Source organism: Hemicordylus capensis, chromosome 6 (assembly GCF_027244095.1).
Source record: "Hemicordylus capensis ecotype Gifberg chromosome 6, rHemCap1.1.pri, whole genome shotgun sequence".
In the NCBI taxonomy this organism is placed as follows: Eukaryota; Metazoa; Chordata; class Lepidosauria; order Squamata; family Cordylidae; genus Hemicordylus; species Hemicordylus capensis.
Genome location: NC_069662.1, coordinates 32,237,045 through 32,259,572, shown reverse-complemented (window position 1 = coordinate 32,259,572; position 22,528 = coordinate 32,237,045). Strand labels below are relative to the sequence as shown.

At 44.1% G+C, this 22,528-nt stretch overlaps 2 protein-coding genes and 1 pseudogene across 2 annotated transcripts; 1 reads left to right on the top strand and 2 right to left on the bottom strand.

The window, feature by feature from the left end:
* Positions 1-3,995: 3,995 nt before the first annotated feature.
* LOC128331232 (olfactory receptor 2AP1-like) lies at positions 3,996-4,979 on the bottom strand. The gene has a single exon (XM_053264585.1). It carries the CDS (start codon positions 4,977-4,979, stop codon positions 3,996-3,998), a length of 984 nt encoding a protein of 327 aa, XP_053120560.1.
* Positions 4,980-10,180: 5,201 nt separating this feature from the next.
* LOC128331231 (olfactory receptor 2AP1-like) lies at positions 10,181-12,540 on the bottom strand. The gene is made up of 2 exons (XM_053264584.1): positions 12,426-12,540; positions 10,181-11,190 (listed from the first exon to the last, which is right to left on the bottom strand). The coding sequence occupies exon 2, from the start codon at positions 11,162-11,164 to the stop codon at positions 10,181-10,183; it is 984 nt and encodes a 327-aa protein (XP_053120559.1). The 5' UTR covers positions 11,165-11,190; positions 12,426-12,540.
* A 4,878-nt stretch (positions 12,541-17,418) lies between these two features.
* Positions 17,419-18,049, top strand: LOC128331230 (olfactory receptor 1038-like; annotated as a pseudogene).
* Positions 18,050-22,528: the final 4,479 nt, after the last annotated feature.

Here is a 22,528-nt window from a genome sequence, read left to right as displayed (position 1 = left end):
AGGACCCCACTCAGACTGCCCCAGAGGCAAGGAAGCACTCTGGCATGGCATGGGCCCAGCATGTAGTGGCAGCATCAGAGCCCAGCCAGGACCCCACTCAGACTGCCCCAGAGGCAAGGAAGCACTCTGGCATGGCATGGGCCCAGCATGTAGTGGCAGCATCGCATCAGAACCCTGGACCCCACTCAGACTGCCCCAGAGGCAAGGAAGCACTCTGGAAGGCACCTGTTCAAAAACCACCTGCAAGACGCATGCAATGCAACGCAACACACAGCAGCAATTTCTTTACTGGGCATGGGCATGAAGACACAAGTTTTACAACAGTACATCTCCTCTCCAAGGTTCCCTCCCTCCTCCCCACACCCAAATGCATTTCAGAATAGGGGTGTCCCTATTTAAAACCGCCAGCTAGGGAGAGAAAGGGGCAACAAAAGGTGCACAATCGCACACGCACTAACCCCTCTTCTTCCGGTCCTTCTCCTGCCGCTCACTGCTGGTCACGGATTCGCCGCCGCCAGCCAGCCACCCTGGGCTGAGACACAGCAGGGCGGCCGCACGAGGCACACAGGCAACCGGGGTAGTTCAACAACGATGGAGGGGCAGAAGTGAGGAGACAACACTATTTGTGTCGCTCAACTCACCCCCAAGCAGAGACAAAATCAACCAAAAACTATAAAAAGAAAAAAAAAACCGATGGCAGCCGCCAGGTGGGTAGGCTACTGTGTGCGGCTGCAGCTGTGGGAGAGGAGGTGGAAAGTGAAGGGGAGCAGAGAGAGAAAAGACTAAGAGAGAGAGAAAAGAGAGGGGGGGAGGGACAAAGAGAAAGAGAGGAGAGAGAGAGAAAAGAAAGAGAGAGAGAGGAGAAAGAGAGATGATAGAGAGAAAGAGGAGAGAGGAGAAGCGCAGCGCAGCAGGGAGGGGGGATTCAGGTGTGGGGGGAGGACACAGCAGTAGCAGCGGTCCAAAGAGGTGGGGGGAGCAGAGAGGGTGTGTGTGGTTGGGGGCTAGTGTGTGGCAGGGGGCCTGGGGTAAGTGGAGAGAGTCGGGGGCAAGGAGAAAAAGAGGTGGGGTGGGGGGAGCAGAGAGGGTGTGTGTGGTTGGGGGCTAGTGTGTGGCAGGGGGCCTGGGGTAAGTGGAGAGAGTCAGGGGCAAGGAGGAAAAGAGGTGGGGTGGGGGGAGCAGAGAGGGTGTGTGTGGTTGGGGGCTAGTGTGTGGCAGGGGGCCTGGGGTAAGTGGAGAGAGTCGGGGGCAAGGAGGAAAAGAGGTGGGGTGGGGGGAGCAGAGAGGGTGTGTGTGGTTGGGGCTAGTGTGTGGCAGGGGGCCTGGGGTAAGTGGAGAGAGTCGGGGGCAAGGAGGAAAAGAGGTGGGGTGGGGGAGCAGAGAGGGTGTGTGTGGTTGGGGCTAGTGTGTGGTAGGGGGCCTGGGGTAAGTGGAGAGAGTCAGGGGCAAGGAGGAAAAGAGGTGGGGTGGGGGGAGCAGAGAGGGTGTGTGTGGTTGGGGCTAGTGTGTGGCAGGGGGCCTGGGGTAAGTGGAGAGAGTCGGGGGCAAGGAGAAAAAGAGGTGGGGTGGGGGGAGCAGAGAGGGTGTGGGTGGTTGGGGCTAGTGTGTGGCAGGGGGCCTGGGGTAAGTGGAGAGAGTCGGGGGCAAGGAGAAAAAGAGGTGGGGTGGGGGGAGCAGAGAGGCTGTGTGTGGTTGGGGGCTAGTGTGTGGCAGGGGGCCTGGGGTAAGTGGAGAGAGTCGGGGGCAAGGAGAAAAAGAGGTGGGGTGGGGGGAGCAGAGAGGGTGTGTGTGGTTGGGGGCTAGTGTGTGGCAGGGGGCCTGGGGTAAGTGGAGAGAGTCGGGGGCAAGGAGAAAAAGAGGTGGGGTGGGGGGAGCAGAGAGGGTGTGTGTGGTTGGGGCTAGTGTGTGGCAGGGGGCCTGGGGTAAGTGGAGAGAGTCGGGGGCAAGGAGGAAAAGAGGTGGGGTGGGGGGAGCAGAGAGGCTGTGTGTGGTTGGGGGCTAGTGTGTGGCAGGGGGCCTGGGGTAAGTGGAGAGAGTCGGGGGCAAGGAGAAAAAGAGGTGGGGTGGGGGGAGCAGAGAGGGTGTGTGTGGTTGGGGCTAGTGTGTGGCAGGGGGCCTGGGGTAAGTGGAGAGAGTCGGGGGCAAGGAGGAAAAGAGGTGGGGTGGGGGGAGCAGAGAGGGTGTGTGTGGTTGGGGGCTAGTGTGTGGCAGGGGGCCTGGGGTGAGTGGAGAGAGTCAGGGGCAAGGAGAAAAAGAGGTGGGGTGGGGGGAGCAGAGAGGGTGTGTGTGGTTGGGGGCTAGTGTGTGGCAGAGGGGTGTTGGGGGGAAGGGGAGGTGGCAACAACAAACAGCAAAGGAGAAACTGGAACAACTCGGGCAGCAGCAGCGATTAGGCTGGATGGGGTGGTTGGGGGAGGAGCTGGGCCTGGGCTAGGGTAGGGTCTGGGAGGAGGGAGGGTGGGGGGGGCAGGCAGGGGGGGGAGGAGGAGGAGGAGGGTAGCAAAATATATAAAGCAATATATATCAAGAGAACACAAGCCAGAAGTTTAAAAAAAAAATTAAAAGAAAGACTATAACCAGCAGAAAAAACTTGGGGGTGGGGGTGTGGGGAGGGGGAACCAAACACAGACTCTGAGGGGGGCCACTAAGTGAACAGAGACAATGAAACCACAATTGCTGCAAATTAATAATAGCAAATGAATAAGTGGAACCAAGCAAAGAAAACTGGACTCGGTTTGGCAGCAGCAAACTTGGGAGAAGGCTGGATGGGGTGGGGTTGGGGTGGGGTGTGGTTGGACTTGGAGGGGCAAGTTGGGAGCAGGGAACCAAAACTGATTATATGGGACAACAAGAAACAACAACAGAATCCTCTGGGGGTGGGGGGGAGGGATTCAGGGAACCAACTCGCAGGGCAGCAGCAGTCAGCAGAAACAAACAAAATGGTACAATTTAAGCAAAACCAGCAAGCAATATATAACTGAAACCAATGGAATGCAATGTGAAAATCAAAAAGTTGGACAACAACAAGGCAGGACAAAGAGCAATAATTAATGGAAGAAGATTTAAAGCAATGAGGATGCAGTGGGTGGGAGTGGGGGAGGGGGAGGGTAGGCCCAAAGGATGAGAAGGGAAAGGGGGGGGAGGGGGGGGAGAAAAGCAGACAGACAAGGAACAGGGAAAATTGGGGGAAATTAAGAAGAAAGTAAAGTGAAGTAACACACAGTATACAGACAAGAGACAGACAGAGAGAGGAGACACACAGAGAGTCACAAAGGGCAGGTGGACAAAGGATTAGACAGAGCACACACAGAGAGACACAGGACACAGTCAGGACTCACAGAGACACCAGAGCAGCCAGCAAAGGGCAAGCAGGTCTCAGAGATGATCCCACAACTGCAGCCAAGAGAAGTTTCCAGAGAAGAGGCTTGGGTTTATATAGGTTTGAAATTCCCTCCTTTGGGAGCCCCCACCTTTGCACTCCCCCCACGGCCAACAGGGTGCCAGCTCTCAACAGTGCAACAGCCAAGCAGCCTACCAGACCAAAGGACTCATTCTGGCCAATCAAGGATCAATAGCGCAGCCAATACAATGCCTGGAAATAGCATCACAAAATGGATGCAAGGAGGAGCAAAAGTTTCGGGAAGGAGACACAAAATGGAGGACACACTTTAAAGAGACACTGAGTGAGACTCAATTTCATTCCCGAACCGGTTCGGGAAACCCGAGCCGGTTCGGTACCGAACCGGCTCGAATTCGGTCCGGCTCGGTCCCCGGGAGGGCCCGATTCGGTCCGGGATCGAGCCGCCGGATCCGGACCGGTTCGGACGAACCGGTCCGGATCCGAACCGAACCGCACATCCCTATCCTCCCTCCTTCCCTTCCATCCTTCCCTCTTTATTTCTTCCTTTCCTCTATTTCCTCCTTTACTCTTTATTTCCTCCTCCCTCCCTCCTTGTCTCCTTCCTCCCTGTCTCCCTCCCTCCCTTCTATCCACCCTATTTTTGACTGCTTCGCCAAATTTTAACTGGACCAGGCTGAACTGTTTTGAAAATCATAAGCTTCCTGAAAAGAGCCTCTTTTACTTCCTGATTCCTCAGACTATATATGAAAGGATTCACCAGAGGTGGAAGGACTGTGTACAAGAGAGACATGATTTTGTATATTCTTCTCACGTCTTCAGTCTTTGGCAACATATACACAATCATTACAGACAAATAATAAGAGGAAACCACAATCAAGTGAGAAGAACAAGTGGAAAAGGCCTTTTTTCTCCCTGTGCTGGATGGGATTTTGAGGATGGTGGTTATAATGTATGCATAAGATGCCAGAGTTAGGGAAAGTGGGGGTATGGTGAATATGAATGCCAGGATACACGTTGCGAGTTCAACCTGGCTGGTATCACTGCAGGAGAGTTTGATCAGAGGGCCATTATCACAAACATAATGATCAATTTCATTGGGCCCACAGAAGGTTAATGGCATGATTAGAAATTGCAGTACAATACTGGCTATAAATCCATTGATCCACGAAATGGTTGATAGCCGGATACAGATTGTGGTGCTCATAAAGGTTGCATAATGCAGTGGTTTGCATATAGCTACATACCTGTCATAAGACATAACAGACAGCAAGTGGCTTTCTGCCCCTAATAGAAATGCAAAGAAGAAAAATTGCACTAAACAGCTGCTTAGTGAAACTGTTTTATCATCAGCCACTAGTGTGTTCAGTAACCTGGGTACAATGGTAGAGCTGTAACAGATCTCTAAGGATGACAAATTGCCCAGGAAGAAATACATGGGGGTGTGAAGGTGCTGGTCTGTCACCACTAGGACAATAAGGATGAGGTTTCCCAACAGAGTCACAATGTAAACTGCCAGGAAGAGCACGAAGAGCAGAAACTGAAACTGTTGGAGATCTCCAAATCCCATAAGGATAACCCAAGTGACAGTGGATTGATTCCCATTGTCTCTTACTTCCATGAAGGATGAAAATAATTATTTTCATGAATGTTGCTCTGAAATACAATCAATAAAATGATGACAATCAAAATATTGCATGATGGCTCAAACCCTTTCCTATGATTTCAAGCATTCCAGGAGTAGGTCCAAAGGTTTAGGTCCCACTGTTCACATTTGTGTGAAGTGGAGTAGGTCTGTGCCTCACACAGCTTTGTAACCTTTCAAGCAAAGATACTTTTTGCACATAATTCCTTAGATCTATGGATTTGATTGCAAAAGAAATGAGTGATGATATTTCACAAGATCTTAACCATGCTATAATTAATATATAGATTATAATAAGTAATCTATCAAATGTCTATAATGTCTTGAAAGAAAGGGATGAAAATTGAAAGTGCCATAGGCCCATATGATTAGGATCTTGCACCACCACAATTTCAGGCGGATAGGTGCAGAGGCTTCCATAAGTAACTTTGTACATTTTGTCCCCTGACCCCATTAATTTTCCATTTGTTCCCAGAATGGGATGAAATTTGCATGCCTAGTAAAACTTTCTGTGGCCATAATGTATCAGAGATTCAGAGAAATAGCTCCAATAGGCACACCTTAATGTTTTGATGTTTGGAGGGTTTTGTTCCGTTTAAAATCCAATGATCAGAGCAGTTGGAATGGGACGCATGATTGACATAAAAGATTGCATTACTCCTGAGTAGTCCCTTCAGAATTAATGAGACAAGTTACTTAGCAGAAATTTAGTTGGTGGAAATCTAGTTTAATTTTAGTTAAATTATTATTAATTCAATTAATAAGATATACATGAAACATAAAAATCATGTTACAAAATCATACCATTCCTAAAGTTTTAATGCACACACATGCACATAAGTAATTTACCAATGCCCATCCAAACTCCACCCCCACAAAAGATTAAACTAACAATTTTGTTTTCCTCAAGTTTTACCGACTGTCCTTGTGGTTCCAAAACCATCTGAATTTATCCCAATCACTTTCAAACATTGTCATGGCTTTTTCTTCCCCAGTTTTCATTTTTGAAAGTACACTTCATTGCTCCCTCAGCACAACACGCCATGACTTCTTCTTCTACAAGCCAAGGGGAGGGGAAGATTATGAAGCTAAAATAAAGGGAAAATATACATATGCTATGTTGATCAAAGTGAATTTGATCACAAAACAAGACTGTATCAACATTAATTATTTGTTTATATTTGAATTATCCTATCATTTACTGTAGCACATTCATGACAAATAGTTTTGAGTTTAAAACAAGAAACAACAACAATGTATTGCAAAGGATAGCTTGGAATATATCAATATTACCTTTTCAGTTCCAACTTAGGTGTCCGTCCTAGAATATCCTAAAAGTTTTGCAAATGCCATTTTCACAACAGCAACAAGTTAAAGCAACCTTCTATCTACCAGGAGAATTGTTGTGCCTATGGGACTCAAACTGGAATAGGACCTACAACCAATTCCATTGGCGGGGAGAGTTGCACGATAAATTGCATGGGGAAAATAACTCTCCCTTCGTGGTTCTTTGTTTATTGTGATATGTATTTTCAATGTTATTAGGATATACCCAATCTGTTACTTTTGGCCAGTGTGCCGCTTTGGGGTCAGAAAGCAATTTTTCTTACTCTTTTCTCTCATTTTCTCATTGCTTTTGCTTTGTAAACTTCAACAGGGGTTTCAAGCAACACTCCCTGCTTAACATTATTAGCAGCACCCCTGCACTGGGGTCATACACCACCATCTGCTGTAGTTACAACTGCCAGGAAACATCAACATGTTTCCAATTGGCAGTTCCTTGTTTCACACAGGGGACCAGTATGCATGTTATGCATGCAGCAGGTCTTGACAGTGACATTGAAATGTATGACTCCCCCATGTCATATACAGAAATTTAGCATGAGCTGCACATGTCCATTGATTCATGGGTGCCACCCATGATCCATACAGTCTTTATTTGAGATCAGGATACACACTAAGGTCATCAACACAACCTTCCATGGCTGCTGGGAGGGCAGATGGGAGGAAGGCAGAAAAGCATGATGAGTGTGGTGCTTTGGGAGATTCCCCAAGGAGTTAGGTGCTCTAGGCACCCAACTCTGTATGCTTGGACTGTATGTAGCCTGAGCATATACACCACCCTGGTAATAATAGGCTTTGGGTTAAGGGCACAAGCACACCCTTAAGGGTGTACTTGTGCCCTTAACCCAAAGCCTATTATCATGAGCAGCCTAACCCAGGTTAGGGCAGTGTCATCAGATTCCCCTTTACAAGCATACCCACCAAACCAATTCCAAACTGGTTCAATTCAAACCAGGATTTGTTTGGTTTGAACTCAGACCAGCACCCCTTTTGGTGAGGCTGGTCCAATTTGAATTTGAACCAGTCAAACTGGCCCGGTTCAAATCAATCCAGGTTCGAATAGAACTGGTTCTCCACATCCCTAGTGGCCTAACATTTTTTCTTTTTCTTTTTAAAGGAAAATAATATATTTTTAAATAGCAAGTATGGTAAACAGGCCAGGGGACGGGGGGATAGAGAGAGAGAGAGAGAGCGCACTCAGAGGCCTGGATCAACCCGCACTGGGTCTAAGCTGAATTGGTGAGCCGCCATGCCCAGCCCCATCCTTGTGGCTCACAAAGCACAATACATTTTCCTTCTCACAACTGTAGGGGAAGAATGGCAGGTCAGTCCCCAAATAGCAAAGGAAAACCAGTTCGGTGAGAAAGCAGCAAAGCAAGAGGTCTTGAGACAGTTCTTTAGTATGGAAGAACTACAAGGATTTATTCAAAGAAAAGGTTAAAACGAATGTGAAAGAGGCTGCAGGCTTATTTCAGATAGTTGAAGAGAGAGACCAAAACGAACAGCCATCTCTGGAGAGACAAAATGGAGACTAACACTGGAAGAACAGAGGAGTCCAGCACTTTTATCCATGACCCTAAATACCCCTCCCCCCAGTGGTCACTGTGAGAGATTGCAGCTGAGAGCTGATGCTTCCAGGGTCCTAGCTCCAACAGTTTCAGCCAGTGTGATTTAGATTTGGACTCACATCACAGATGGCGAGTCTCTCGTTTTCACACTTCAGGAGATTGATTGGCAATCCCTTGGTGTTGTTTTTTGGATGTTAATTAATGAAGTTATGGCACTTTATTTCCATTAAGTCTAATGTCTTCACTGGTCTGGGTGCAATCACCTAGATACTAACTAGATATACCAATTTTCACTTTTGACTTCATGTTGATCCAAGTGCTTACTTGAAATTCAGGAACAGGAATTCTTTATTATATTTCTAAGATGACAACTGTGGCATCAGCTTTATATTACATATACAACTGTAAACATGCATATATTCAATAAGTCATGGCATGCATATTCAGCTTTATGTGAATCTTGGAGCTTTGAAGGAATATATCTTTTAACCTTTTCAGCTCTTGCGTTTTTGTCTTGGATCACCCATCAAGTATAAAATGTGCGTGAAGCACTAGATCTCCAAATCTACTTCCCTTATACTGTCATCAGTTTTACAAGAATAATGGTATGTGCATGCACACATGTCCAGAGAGAGAGAGAGAGAGCAAGAGAGAGAGAGAGAGAGAGAGAGAGAGAGAGAGAGAGAATATGCAAATATAGAGAAAGCAAGAGAGATTTTAGGAATCTTATTGAGAGTAATTTTGTCTCCTCAAAATTTATCAGATGTTTTACCTGTGGAGAAATTCTCCGATGAACTGATGTGCAACTGGAGAGCTGTTTGTTTGTTTGTTTGTTTATTGTTAAATTTATGTACCTCCTTTCATTAAAAACAATCCCAAGGCAGTTTACAAAAGTTAAAAAACATACAATAAAAATGACAATAAAAACATTAAGCTAAAAATATGAAACAAATATATATATAACAAATAAACAAATATAAATATAAAATACAAACATAAAAACTATACATGGGAAAAATATACAGAAGCAGCAATAGAAACAATCATGTAAAGGCCTGGATGAAAAGCCAAGTTTTAAGAAGCTTTCTAAAAACTGTGATGGAGTCTGAGGAGTGAATGGCCACTGGGAGAGTATTCCAAAGTCTGGGGGCAGCAACAGAGAAGGCCTTGTCCCGAGTGCACGACAGCCGCGCCTCCCTCATTGTCAGCACCCAGAGCAGAGCCCCTTCAGATGACCTCGTCAAGCGGGCAGCAACCCTTCGGAGCAGGTGGTCCCTCAGGTACCCCAGGCCCAAACCATTAAAGGGTTTAAAGGTCAAAACCAGCACCTTGAATTGGACCCGGAAACGAACTGGCAGCCAGTGCAGCTCTTTCAAAATGGGTGTGATGTGCTCCCACCGGGCAGCTCCAGATAAAACCCTAGCTGCCACGTTTTGCACTAGCTGCAGTTTCCGGATATTCTTCAAGGGCAGCCCCACATAGAGCGTGTTACAGTAATCCAGCCAAGCTATGGGTCAAGATGGTGAGGAGCATCAATTAGCTGTCAATAACAGAGGCCATTTTTGGTCCCAAAGAGATACCACTCAGATCCCCAGTTGTCAACCCAGGGGCCAAAGAGTAAATGAGTAGTGACAATGACAACAGGTCTTGGACAGTAGGTGATACCGACGGGTGGAGAGTGGTCCCTTGACCTTCTTACTCCATTGTCAATGTAGCCCTCAACTTCTCTAATGGCAGACCAGAAGCCTTCACTTCTAACTCAACATTGATCAAAGTGCTTAAGGAAGGTGCAGAATAGAAATTTTCTTATGGGGATTTCTTTGATACAAATATGACAAATATTTATATACCGCTCTTCAACAAAAGTTCCCAAAGAGGTTTGTGTGTGTGTGTATTATTTATTTATTTATTTATTTATCTATCTATTTATTTATTTCATTTATAAACCTCCCCATCCAGAGGCTCTGGGCAGTGTGTGTGTGTGTGTGTGTGTGTGTGTGTGTGTGTGTGTGTGTGTGTATGAGAATGAAGGCTCCCTGACCCCAAAAGTCTCACAATCCAAAACAGAAACATAAGCTAGATGCCAGCAACAGCCACTGGAGGGATGCTGTGCTGGGGATGGATAGGGCTATTTGCTCCCCCCCGCTAAATAAAGAGAATCACCACTTTAAAAAGGTGACTCTTTGCTCAGTTATCAGGGGTGAGAACAGTAGCTTCAAGTCATCTATTCAATTCCCCTCATCTTCGCCTCTTTTCTTCTTTGTTCTATTTTTCTTTAGCACTACCCTGTTTAGCTAGCACATTTGGAAATATCCTTAAATTTGCGATCTTACTGTTTGCCTTTCTCAAGGCTCTTTTCACTTCCTTGTTTCTTAAACTGTATATGAGGGGGTTAACTAGAGGGGGGACAATTGTGTACAAGAGAGAAAAGACTTTATTCATTGCAGAGGACTCTGGTAACAGATACACAATCATTAAAGACCCATAATAAGTAGACACAACAATGAGGTGAGAAGAGCATGTAGAAAAGGCCTTTTGCCTACCAATTGTGGATGGGATTCTTAGGATGGTATTTATAATATATATATAGGATGAAAGGGTTAAGAGAAATGGAGGGAGAGTATACACAAATAGCAATACTAAATTAACATGTTCAATCAAATCTGTGTCACTGCAGGAAAGTTTTTTGAGTGGAACACTATCACAGAAGTAATGATCAATTTCATTAGGGCCGCAGTATGTTAACTGCATCATTGCAGATATGATGATGGAAATGCCTATTAAACCATTTACCCAGGACACAGCTGCTAATTGGATACATTTCCTCGTATTCATGAAAGTTGCATAATGCAATGGTTTACAGATTGCTAAATACCTGTCATAGGACATCACAGACAATAAATAACATTCTGCACCTAAACAATAGCCAAAGAAAAATAATTGTAGGAAGCAGCAACTGAATGAGATGCTCTTTCTGTCTATCAGAAGAGTGGCCAGCATAATGGGGATGAGAGTTGAGCTGTAGCAGATCTCCAGGCAAGATAGGTTGCCAAGAAAGAAGTACATGGGAGTGTGTAGATTCTGATCAGTCACCACAATCACAACAATTAGAAGATTGCCTGCCATTGTCACCATGTAGATGACCAGGAATCCCAGAAACAGAAGAACCCACAGATTCTTCAGATCTTTGAATCCTAGGAGGATGAATTCAGTGACATACGTTTCATTTCCCCACTCTTGCTCGTCCATGCATTTGGTTTTCACTTTCTCATTCACTGTCAAGAAACATGTTCGATAAGACAGTTAACAATCAGCAATCTTATTAATGGTCAGCAGTTGGTTGTTAGCAAAAAGTGTCAGGGGGTTGTACTGCATCATTTGCTGCACATCCTACACCCAAAATATCTCCCCATCGTTTCATTATGTATCCGCATTGTTGCCAGCTGAACAAAAGATAAAATTGCCAGACCTCTATTGTGTGATTTCTGCAGCAGGTTGAAGAACCGGAGTTCCACAAAGTACCTTTCATGCCTGATAGGAAAGGCACATTCAGTCACCACTCCAGGATATTAAGGGATGGTAGTTGGTCTTGTGGCAGCAAGCATGAATTTGTCCCCTTTACTAAGCAAAGTCTACCCTGGTTTGCATTTGAATGGGAGACTACATGTGTGAACCCTGTAAAATGTTCCCCTTAGGGGATGGTCTGGGAAGAGCACCTGCATGCCTGCACGCAGAAGGTCCAAAGTTCCCTCCCTGGCATCTCCAAGGAAGGGCTGAGAGATATCCCAACCTTCCACCTTGGAGAAGCTGCTGCCAGTCTGTGTAGCCAATATTGAGCTAAATTGACCAATGGTCTGACTCAGTATATAGCAGCTTTTTAATGTTCCTAAGAATATTATCCCACCTACTGTGAGGGGAATACCCAAGAAAAGGACTAAGGGGCAGAGAAGGACATGGACCAGTTCAGATGATTCAGTTTGTGAGCATGAAGTGCACATGTCTCCCCCCCCCCCGCTGAGCGTTATGGGGCACCACCACCACCTAATCACATGAGGTGGTTCATCCAAACATTAGTTTTAAAAATGATTGTAAAGAGAAGTGGGGGTTGGGGGAGGGGGGAGCCCCATGTGATTAGGCAATGGCATCATTAGAGGAGGGTAGGACATGGATATTCATGGCACACTCACATCACTAATTCCATGGAAGTGTGGTCCATCAGACACAATCAGCCCAAATGGCCAATGCATTCGTTTACTCATTCAACTTGGGCAAAAAGTGTTCTAAGAACCGTTTCTGCTAGAAACTAATAATAGTCTGCCTTCAGACAGTTCACTGGATTCATTTTCTGGTCCTGCAACAGCACATGCAATGAATAAAGATTGCAGTTGTAATCTGGGTCAGGTATTTCTTCTACATATTCCATTAAAAATAAATGGGATCTGTTCAAAAGTACATCTGCAGTTGTTTATGCTGCAGAAGCTTTTTCTTTTCTTTTCTTTTCTTTTTTTACCTTTTAAAGATTAGAAGCAGAACCAGAGTCTCTCTGAATTTCTGGTGCCCGTAAGATCTCTTCATCTTCTTAATGGATTCAGTGTCTGCAGTGAGGTGGCTCCGCCTTCTGTCTTCTTGAGCTTGTTCTACGAAGTGAAATCTCTAATGAAAGACAATTCCCCTGAATCCTTATTTATCTCACAAAAGGCAACAAATAATGGCCCTAGAGAGCAACTAGATTAGTAAATCTTCTAGAAGGGACATTTAAAATTATGTCGCAAGAGAAAACCCTCAGCAAATATTTCAATATTGATGGGAACTTTTCCTGAGGAGATAGGTTGAATGGTCTGAACAATAAATGGGAGATGAAATTAAAGATTTATCTTTAATCCATGGAAATCTTTTGTCTAATATTTTGTGTTGCTAGTCTTAGATCTTTTCTTTCTTAAAAAAATAATCATACATACCCCCCACACACAGAAAGACATTTTTGTTTTTTAGCACTGGAATGTAGGGATGTGCAAACAGGTTTGACCCCGAACCTGTTCGAGGTCGAACCGGTTCAGTTCGACTGTTCAGGGTTGAACTGAACCCACCCCCCACCCTCCAGTTTGGTCTGACCTCGGGAAAAGGTTAAAAAAAACCCAGTTTGGTCTGATCTTGGCTAAAGGTAAAAAATAAATTAAAAAAAACTTTTTGAACCCCGCAAACCATCGGGGGGGGGGTCCAAACTCAGACCAACCCCCCCTCAACAGTTCAGGGCATTAAAAAAAAACTTTAGCTCCTTCAGGGGGCTTCCTCTAGGCTGTGGGGTGGGGAGTCCACGGAGGTTCCCCCTCCCTCGGCTGGCCTCATTTATCACTGCCATGGCCTGTAAAATCCTCTTTTTCAGCCTGCTCAGGCCTCCATCCGTTGGTACGGTGGCCATTTTCCCCACCGCCGCATATGCGTAAACGGCCCTGGACCATTCCAGGCCTCACAGAGGCCATTTGAACATGCACAACAGTGGGGGAAATGGCCACCACATGAGTCTATGGAGGCCTGAATGGGCTGAGGTAGTGATGAGGGAGGCTAGGGAAGGGAGGGGGAACCTTTGTGTCCACTGGGGAGGGGAGGGGGAACCTTTGTGTCCCCTCCCCCCTGCAGCCTAGAGGAAGCCCCCCCAAAGGAGCTAAAGGTAGAAATAAATAAATAAATAAATAATCATGGACCCCCCCCCCGAGACCAAACCAGGGGGGTTCAAGGGGGTGCAGAACCAAACAGGTCTGGTCAGGTTCATGTCCAGTTCAGATTTGAACTGAACCGGGCCAGCCGGTTCCATGCACACCACTACTGGAATGATTATGTCTGCACTTGTTTAGTTGCAGCAATCAGGAATGTACAGAATATTAACTGGATATACAGCATATTCACTGGACACATTAAATGGACAATCCAGAACAGCAGAAAAGGGTGAAAAGAAAGGAAAAGTTGGAATTGTGTCTCATCAAAGGCAACATCATCACATGCTATTCAGTGAGAGTCACAGAAAAATAGATACATAATCTACCATCTGACTTCTGATTTTGCCTGAGTCATTACATGGAAGTGAAAAAATGTGTTCAATAATCAAAATCCAAAATGAAAAATCCAAATAGGGGTATTCACATGACGGGGAGGCAGGGAGGACAGGGAGGGGGAAGACTACGCAAACCTCCTCTTGCCCCGAAAGAGCACTCAATGGTGGTGGGTACGTGCACCATGCTCCCACACGATCTGTGCTGCTCCACACAGCACAGGTAACTGGTAGGCCTTGAAACTAGAAATGTCTGGGACAAAATACACATTACATACAAACGTGTGTAATAAAGCTCAAAAATTTTACTAATGTTTAAACTCTCTTTTTTTGGGGGGGGGGGGTGTTTCCATTTATTTTGTTTGGTTGTAAACCGGCCAGAGACGTAAGTTTGGGGCAGCATAAAAATATGTTTAATAAATAAATAAATAAATAAATAAGAAGCCACTTTTAGGGCAGGTTCCAGTGCTCACCAACTACTGCTGACATCCCTCTACATATGCTCAAAAACCCTCTTTAATGATAAAATAAAGCATTTGGTCCCTGTGAGGCTTGCTTGCTTATCTATCTATCTATCTATCTATCTAATATACCACCTGACTGACTCAAAAGGCTCTATGATTCAGGTACTGTAAGGGAAAGTGCTCTTCATGTGCACAAGTTGGCTTCAGTGCACACATTAGAGCTGTTCTCAAGCTCAGGCTAACCCAGTCTAGTATCCCATGGGTTAGCAACCCAGTACCCCATGGGTTAGCAACCGATGGGGGTGGTTGGCACCATCTGTGCACTACACCACCACTCGCTCTGGGCCACCCCAGCACTCCACAAGTGCAGTTATGGGGCTGCTGAAACCTCCATTCTTCCCTATGGAGAAAAACCTTAAAGATTCATAAACTTCAAAAATCACTTAAAAATCAGCCCTTTGCCCAATTCCTTTCAAATAATTCTGATAGCTTCCTTGCCTCCCCTTGGGCACTACCACCCACCACTCTCTGCTCTAGGCCATCCCTTTCCCCCAGACGTGAAGCTATACATTTGCTGGAATCCTCATTATTCCCTATGGGGAATTCAAATATACTTTAAAAACTCACCAATAATCAGAGGAGTGTCCGATTGCCTTGAGGTTTGCACCTAGGGGCATACCCCACTTTTGTGCCCCTAGGTGCTCCACAATAGGGGATAATGGGTTGCTTCAAGTCCTATTATACCCTCTGAGAAAAAAAGAAAAATAAATTCCAATAATTCATTAAAAATCGTACGAGTGTCCGATTGCTTTTGAGGTTGGGTGGTAGGCACCCATAGGGGCCAACGACCACCTCACCACTTTGCGAGGTTCAAACTGGTTCAAATTAAACTGGTTCAAAGCAGTTTGAACCAGTTTGAAATTGTTCAAACCAGTTCAAACCAGTTCGAAATGGTTCAAATTCAAAACAAACCAAGAGGGTTTGCGCAAAACCAAAACCAAACCTCCCCCTCCCTCCCCCTCCCAGTTCAAACCTGGTTGAAATTCGAACCAAACTGGGTACACCCATTTTGTGCACATCCCTGGACCACCAGTTTTGAGCAGCAAAACTCACTACAAACAGAGGTCATGACCCGGCTATGCAGAGCCCCATTGGGAATGCATGGTAGCCTCCAAAATGGCCAACACCACATAGGGCAGGCCTGGAATGGGCCAAAGACCCCCCTACTGGGCCATTTTTACCATATTGGAGGCCAGCGGGGGAAAGGGGGAATGCTGAAGAGCACCCATGGCCTCGGAGAAGCTCCTTGGAGGGGTGAGTTAAGAAGAAAGTTTAAAATAAATAAATAAATCACAAACTGCCTGAACTGAACAGAACTTCGAGGGGGTTCGAGGGGGTGCAGAACCGAACTGGCCCGATCTGGTCCAAGTCCAGTTTGGACATGAAACAAACTGGGCCATCCGATTTTGTGCACAACCCTATAGTCTGCCACATACAGTGGTGGGCTCCCCTTCTATTGAGTAAACCACAGGTACCTGAAACTCTGGTCCCCCATTATGTGTGAATACGGCCATTATTTTGCATGAATCCCAACCAGCACAGACAAATTGAGCTATGCATTTCTCTAATTCTTTTCTAGCTCATTGATACTGGAGAGATTGTATGATATAGCAGATAGAGTATGGACTTGTACTGGGAGACCTGGGTTCAAGTCACTGCATTACATTCTGTAGCTTCTGTAGCTTCAGAAAGGTAATGCTTTCAATTCTCTCCCTCCCCGCCCTCGGCTTTGTGGTGAATAAAGTGGGATAACCCATGCCCATACAGTTGAAAAGTCTGTGTGGAAGTGAATTGCCTCAGCCTCTCTATCTCACCCATTGAAGTGATAAGCCCTGATCAGACATTATGCCTGATCACTTATGATCAGACAAGATGCCTGCACACTTATACATGTTTTTGTGTGAATGACTATACCTGTGTTTATTTGAAAAGTGAACATGGGTACAGACCCTTCAAATGCATGGTACAGATAGGACATGTACTACTCTATCTGTGTTCAATATAATGTGCACATAACTATACCTGTTTACAGGATATAGTTCTCCCCATCAAAGTTTATATTGTCTAGATAAAGACTTGTAAAAATTCTGTATCTGGACAAACAAAATCTTCTAAGCTACAAATCAACATTGGCCAGATTGTCACCATGGAAAAGATTTTGTAACCCCATGACAATATCTTTGCATCTTCATATTTCCTGTTTTCCCCACAATAGGACTTAATTTTCACATAAATGATGCTGGGAAACCAAACACAAATTACAGAATTCATCCTCCTGGGATTTAGAGACATCTACAACAATAGTAATAAGAATCTAATGTAATGTTAAAATGTAAATAATAATCTCCAGACTGGCTTATTGATTCCTGTGATTGCCTACTCAGGGTGGGGTTCTTGTCTATATAAGCAGTAGTGGGAAATGTACATGGGTAATAGTCAGATTTCGTCAAATAGCTGGGACAAAGAAACCGTCGCCAGATCAGCTTGGATGCTGGGGGTGGGGGAGAGGATATCCTGTATACAAATACAATAACTGTAGTCCTTGCTCTATCTTTTAAATAGGTGTTCCCAGTTTTATTTACATGATGTTGGGAAATGAGACGAAGATCACAGAATTCATCCTCCTAGGATTTGGAGAATTCTCTGAATGGAAGATACTACTCTTCCTGCTTTTTCTAGTGGTTTACATTGTGACAATAACTGGAAATATTCTCATTGTCGTTCTAGTAGTTTTTGATCAGCATCTTCACATGCCCATGTATTTCTTCTTGGGGAACCTCTCCTTCTTGGAGGCTTGCTTCACTTCCAATTTATTTCCAAGAATGCTGTCAGCTCTCAAGACTGGGGACAGAATGATTTCGTTCGGCAGCTGCTTCACGCAATGGTATCTCTGTGCTTCCTTCCTAGTGACAGAATGTTGTCTACTTTGTGCAATGTCTTATGACAGGTTTCTAGCCATCTGTAAACCGTTGCATTATGCAACAATCATGGACACCAAGACTTTTATTCAGTTAGCAGCTGCATCTTGGATCAATGGATTTATGGTTTTTTTAAATATTGCTCAGTTTGATGTTAAAGCAATTAAATTTTTGTGGCCCCAATGAAATTGATCATTATTTTTGTGACTATTTACCACTCCTAAAGCTCTCTTGCAGTGACACCAGCTTTTTGAAAATTTTGAGTTACATCATAGCTGCCATGTTCACTTTTCTTCCTTTTCTTCTAACCCTAACATCCTACATATATATTGTAGCTGCCATCTTGAAAATCTCCTCCACCACTGGAAGGCAAAAGGCCTTCTCCACCTGCTCCTCTCACTTGGTAGTAGTTTCAATTTTCTATGGATCCATAATGATTGTGTATATGTTACCAAAGACTGAAGTATTGCAAAACATGGGGAAAATGTCCTCTCTTTTGTACACAATTTTGCCACCACTGGCCAACCCCTTCATATACAGCCTGAGAAACAAGGAGGTCAAAAATGCCTTGAGAAATAATGTATGGAGACTCATTCCATACAAAGCAAGTGCCATGAAGCTAATCAATCTGATCAACTTGTTGTAAAACAAGGATGAAATTCGTAGCGGGTCATTTTTTCCAATTTATTGGCTTTCTAGGGCCTTTTTAAAAAGGACTTGCTTGATGTTTTGGTTTGTCTTTAGATCTGTCTTTAATACTTCAAAATTAATTGAATAGACAAATGCTTGTTAATAACTAGAGTATCTATAGCAAACTATATACTACTCTGGAGAGCAAAGAAAAATGGAATGCTGGAATAACACTTAGTTGGGTTGGGTTTCAAACACAAAATGGGCCAATGACCAATAAAACTATTGGCCTGATCCAGCTTTCATACAGTTACACCACTGACATGTGGAAACTTCCCAGCAAGACACAATAGAATAGAATAGCCCTCCATCCCCAACATAGATCAAAGCATCAGCATGTGTGTTAAAAGCACACAGGGCCATTAAGGGGAATGGAAGGTCAAGTTACTCAGGTTTTTTGTTTTTATTGTTGGACCACATCTTCCACAGTGCTATAAGCAAAGTAAAACAATAAAAACAATATCAGCTAACAAAAGTAATAGAAACTAAGTAAAAACAAGTATCTGTTAAAATCAAATTTAAAATTATCAGCTGAAAAGTTAAAAACCCATCAGATATAAAGTGCAGACAAAATATTATCTCTCTAAAGAGATGGGTCTTTATCAGTTGCTGAAGGAAGATGCTGAGGTAGGGTGCATGGTATAGTACTTATGGATACTGAATGGAGGATCCTGGCAGGTTCATGTGTATGGATGCAATGTGACATTGTCGGCCCCTAGCCATATAGGACATTAAAGATCAATACCAGCACTTTGAATCTAGCCTGGAAGAAAACTGGTAACCAGTAAAGCTGCCACAGAATGGGTGGAGTATTTATGATGTGACTTGTGCCCACGACCAATCTTGTAGCAGCATTCTGGGCCAATTGAAGCTTCCAAAACATCTTCAAGGGCAGCCGCATATAGAACTGATTGTAGTAGTCTAATCTGTAGCAGAAGTGTAAAGCATAAATAATTTTTTATGACCTGATACAGAAATGTGAATAAATAAATATTATTCCCTTACTCTTCTGTATAATCTCTGGTTGTGTGTCTAACCAGTCTGACTGTATTTATCACATATATATGTAAGGAAGGTTAGGCTAAATGACACCTGGTGAACTATGTGGCTGAGTGCAGATTTGAATTCTCCAAAATAGAAGCCCTTCAAACCTACATCACACCTCACTACACCGCTGCAAGTAAAGTGGTGAGAATGATCACACAAGATAATTTTCCATCTTTAATTTCTTCTTTGCCTCCAGCACTGCCAAATGGCCACCACCTGAAGACAAACTCAGAAACTCTCTAATCCAAGATGATAATAGTTTTCCTCTACTTGTGTCTTACACTAGATGTGCAATGCTTACATGTCAATGGGTAAAGTATCATATTAAACAAAGGGTATAATTTTTGCTGAGTGGGTACTTTCAGAAGTGACTGTCCTCTCCATGTGAAAGATGAAGATATCATCCTGATAAAGTCATACTAAAGTCCTGTACCATATTAGGGGCTTTATAAATTGGATTTTAAAACTTTGGGAAAATACACAAAAGGCTCAAAATCCAATCTTTGCAACAGAGAGCAGTTATTTCCCTTCTACAGTTCATTTTGCTCCCTTTGTTTTGTATGGAGACTTGTGATCCCTACCTTGTAGTCTTACTTTCATAAAGATCAGATAGGGCTGAATTTTCTCCCCCATTTACACTGGCTGACATCCAGACTAAGTTCTCAGTCCTTACTATAAAGCATTTCTTATTTTTGATAGGGAGTTCTTGGGAGCAAGGACAGCCCCAGGCGGGCCAGTGCCACCCAAGGTTCCCTGTAACACGGATTCCCAGATGTTGTTGACTACAACTCCCAACATCCTCAGCTGCAATGGCCTTTGTCTGGCAATGATGGGAGTTGCAGACATCATCATCATCATCAACAACAAATATTTATATACGGCTTTTCAACAAAAGTTCCCAAAGCGATGTACATAGAGAAATAAATAAATAAGATGGATCCCTGTCCCCAAAGGGCTCACAATCTAAAAAAAAACCTTGTTCGAATTCGAACTGGTTTGCACATCCCTATTGCAGGGTGGGGCACAAATCCCCTTCTGGTCATAATTGACTTTGGCAGATTAATAAATTTGGGGCCCATTTATTCCAACCTTTGACTAACAACTTAATTTGATATGGTGAGAATACTACCCCATGTATTTATCTTCACATTTATATTCCACCCTCCTTGCAGGGAATTCAGTTCTTTAAAATTTTAAGGTTTTGAATTGTGGATGATTTTTAAATTGTTAAAATGTTTTAAGTGTTTGTATATATTTTAACTTGTTTTATGCTATTGTTAACCACCTAGAGACGAAAGTTTGGGGTGGTGTACAAATGTGATAGATAGATAGATAGATAGATAGATAGATAGATAGATAGATAGATAGATAGATAGATAGATAGATGTTCATGGGCATTTTTGTCCTCACAACAACCCTGTGATTTAGTTTAGCATTGGTGTTCAATGGCTGGCCTAAAGTCACCCAGCGAAATTCATGCCTGAACCAGTTTTTGAACTCAGGTATCCTTGGTCCTCATCAGACACTAAACAGTGCCTACATCTGCACTAGCCACCTACATCAGTGCATGAGCATGTATGCCAGTAGCACACAGGCCCCAACTGCAATGTACTGAAGGCCAAGCTATACATTTTTATGTGCTTGAGGGAGGATTGAATCAAGATTGTGGAAGTGGACCTCTTATCCCATGCAATGGACTCTTAGACTGATTAGGTAGACAGTAAGCTGCTGTATACCAAGTCAGATCATTGGTCCATCTAGCTCAGTATTGTCTACAGTGACTGACAGCAACTCTTCAGAGTTTCAGGCAGCAGTCTTTCCCAGTTCTACCTGGAGAAGCTAGGGACTGAACTGGGCACCTCTGACATTCTAAGCAGGTGCTCAACCATTAAGCTGCAGCCCCATTCTCTTGGGGCATGCTCTATCTGTTTTTTAACAGTCAAGATTTGACCATAAAAAGCCCTTATTGATTGCTTTTCCACAGATGCAATAGTAGCCGAGAAGTATAATTTCTTTGCTGCGATCATTACCACAGAGTAGGTCCAACGTTGGGCTCTCACCTGTGTTCAATCAGATTTGGCTTGACCTTTCCTCCACTACCATTCCAGTTGTCTCACCCATTGTTTCATTGCCAAAAGCTCAGTGGAAAACCAAGATAAAACATCATCTAAGACAGGGGTGCTCCCCCATGCACAGGGTGAGACCTGTGCCATGCGATGATGAGTGTGACCTCACAGGCAGTGCCTCATCTACCCATTACAAACCCAGCTTCTTGCGGCTCTGACACCCACCCTTTGTGTTTCCCCCCTTGCATCTTGGTCCCACTCCTGAGACCTCTTGAGACATGTTATATTGAACGGCTACTTGTCTTGAATTTGTGCCTTGATATTTAGTACAGTACATATATATGGTAGTACACTTAGAGTACTATTTAGTATAGTACAGTACATTTTTTTGCGGGGGGTGGGTGGGTGGGTGGAACTGGGCATGGCAGAAATGCATTGGGGAATAGTTCCAATAGCCAATAATGGACATTTAGTATATAGGTACCATTGTGTGGAATCTCTGTGCCTTCCAGAGATGCATCAGGGCCTTTCCCAGATGCCAACTTCCCTTTGCTTCACTGCAGGGCGGGAGGATGTGCATTCACATATTGGCCAGATTTATTTTAAAATCTATGCAAGATATCGGGGTGCACGCTATACACAACAGATTTTTCCCTGTGCATTGGAACTTAGTCCACATTATGTCCATGGTAAAAAAATTTCACTTTTTATGTCGGGTTTCCCCTACCCCCTACTTCAAAGTAGCCAATACACTCCAATGTTTCTTCCAAGCTGTTTGGAGGGGCCATACCAATAAACTGCCTTTTCATAAAATCTTCACATAAAAAACAAAAACAAAAATCATTTGTTCGATGATCTTGAGGAACTTCAACTGCCATAGGGAGCAATTCAACAGCTCATCTCGCTGAATTTCCAAAAGGCAAAAGGGCAAAAAGTAGGTGGCAAAAAAGGGAGGTTTGCTCTGCTGAGTTGCTACTCTTGTGGAGGTCACTCCTCCAAAAACAAACAAAATAAATGAGCAATCTTTTGCACAGGAGGAAGGGGAAGAAGATGAGAATACAGCCAGAATTTTTGGTGGTACCAACAGCTATTGGGGCTACGCTTTCAGCAAAGATGAGGTGGCACTGAGAAGTAGCTCCCTGCGACGGGAGCATGTGGCACCGCCACCACCACCACAGCAGCAGCAGTGGAGATGGGAAGGCCTTCTTGGTGTTTCAAGTTCTTGGTCCAGAAAAATAAACGTTCTTAATTTTTTTAAAAATTATCTATTTTAATGAAAGTTTTCTGAAATGCACACCATACCTGCACAGTTGGAAATAAGG

What these genes read in the sequence shown, in the direction of transcription:
- LOC128331232 (XM_053264585.1), bottom strand. Translation starts at nt 4,979, where the DNA reads ATGGAAGTAAGAGACAATGGGAATCAATCCACTGTCACTTGGGTTATC.
- LOC128331231 (XM_053264584.1), bottom strand. Translation starts at nt 11,164, where the DNA reads ATGGACGAGCAAGAGTGGGGAAATGAAACGTATGTCACTGAATTCATC.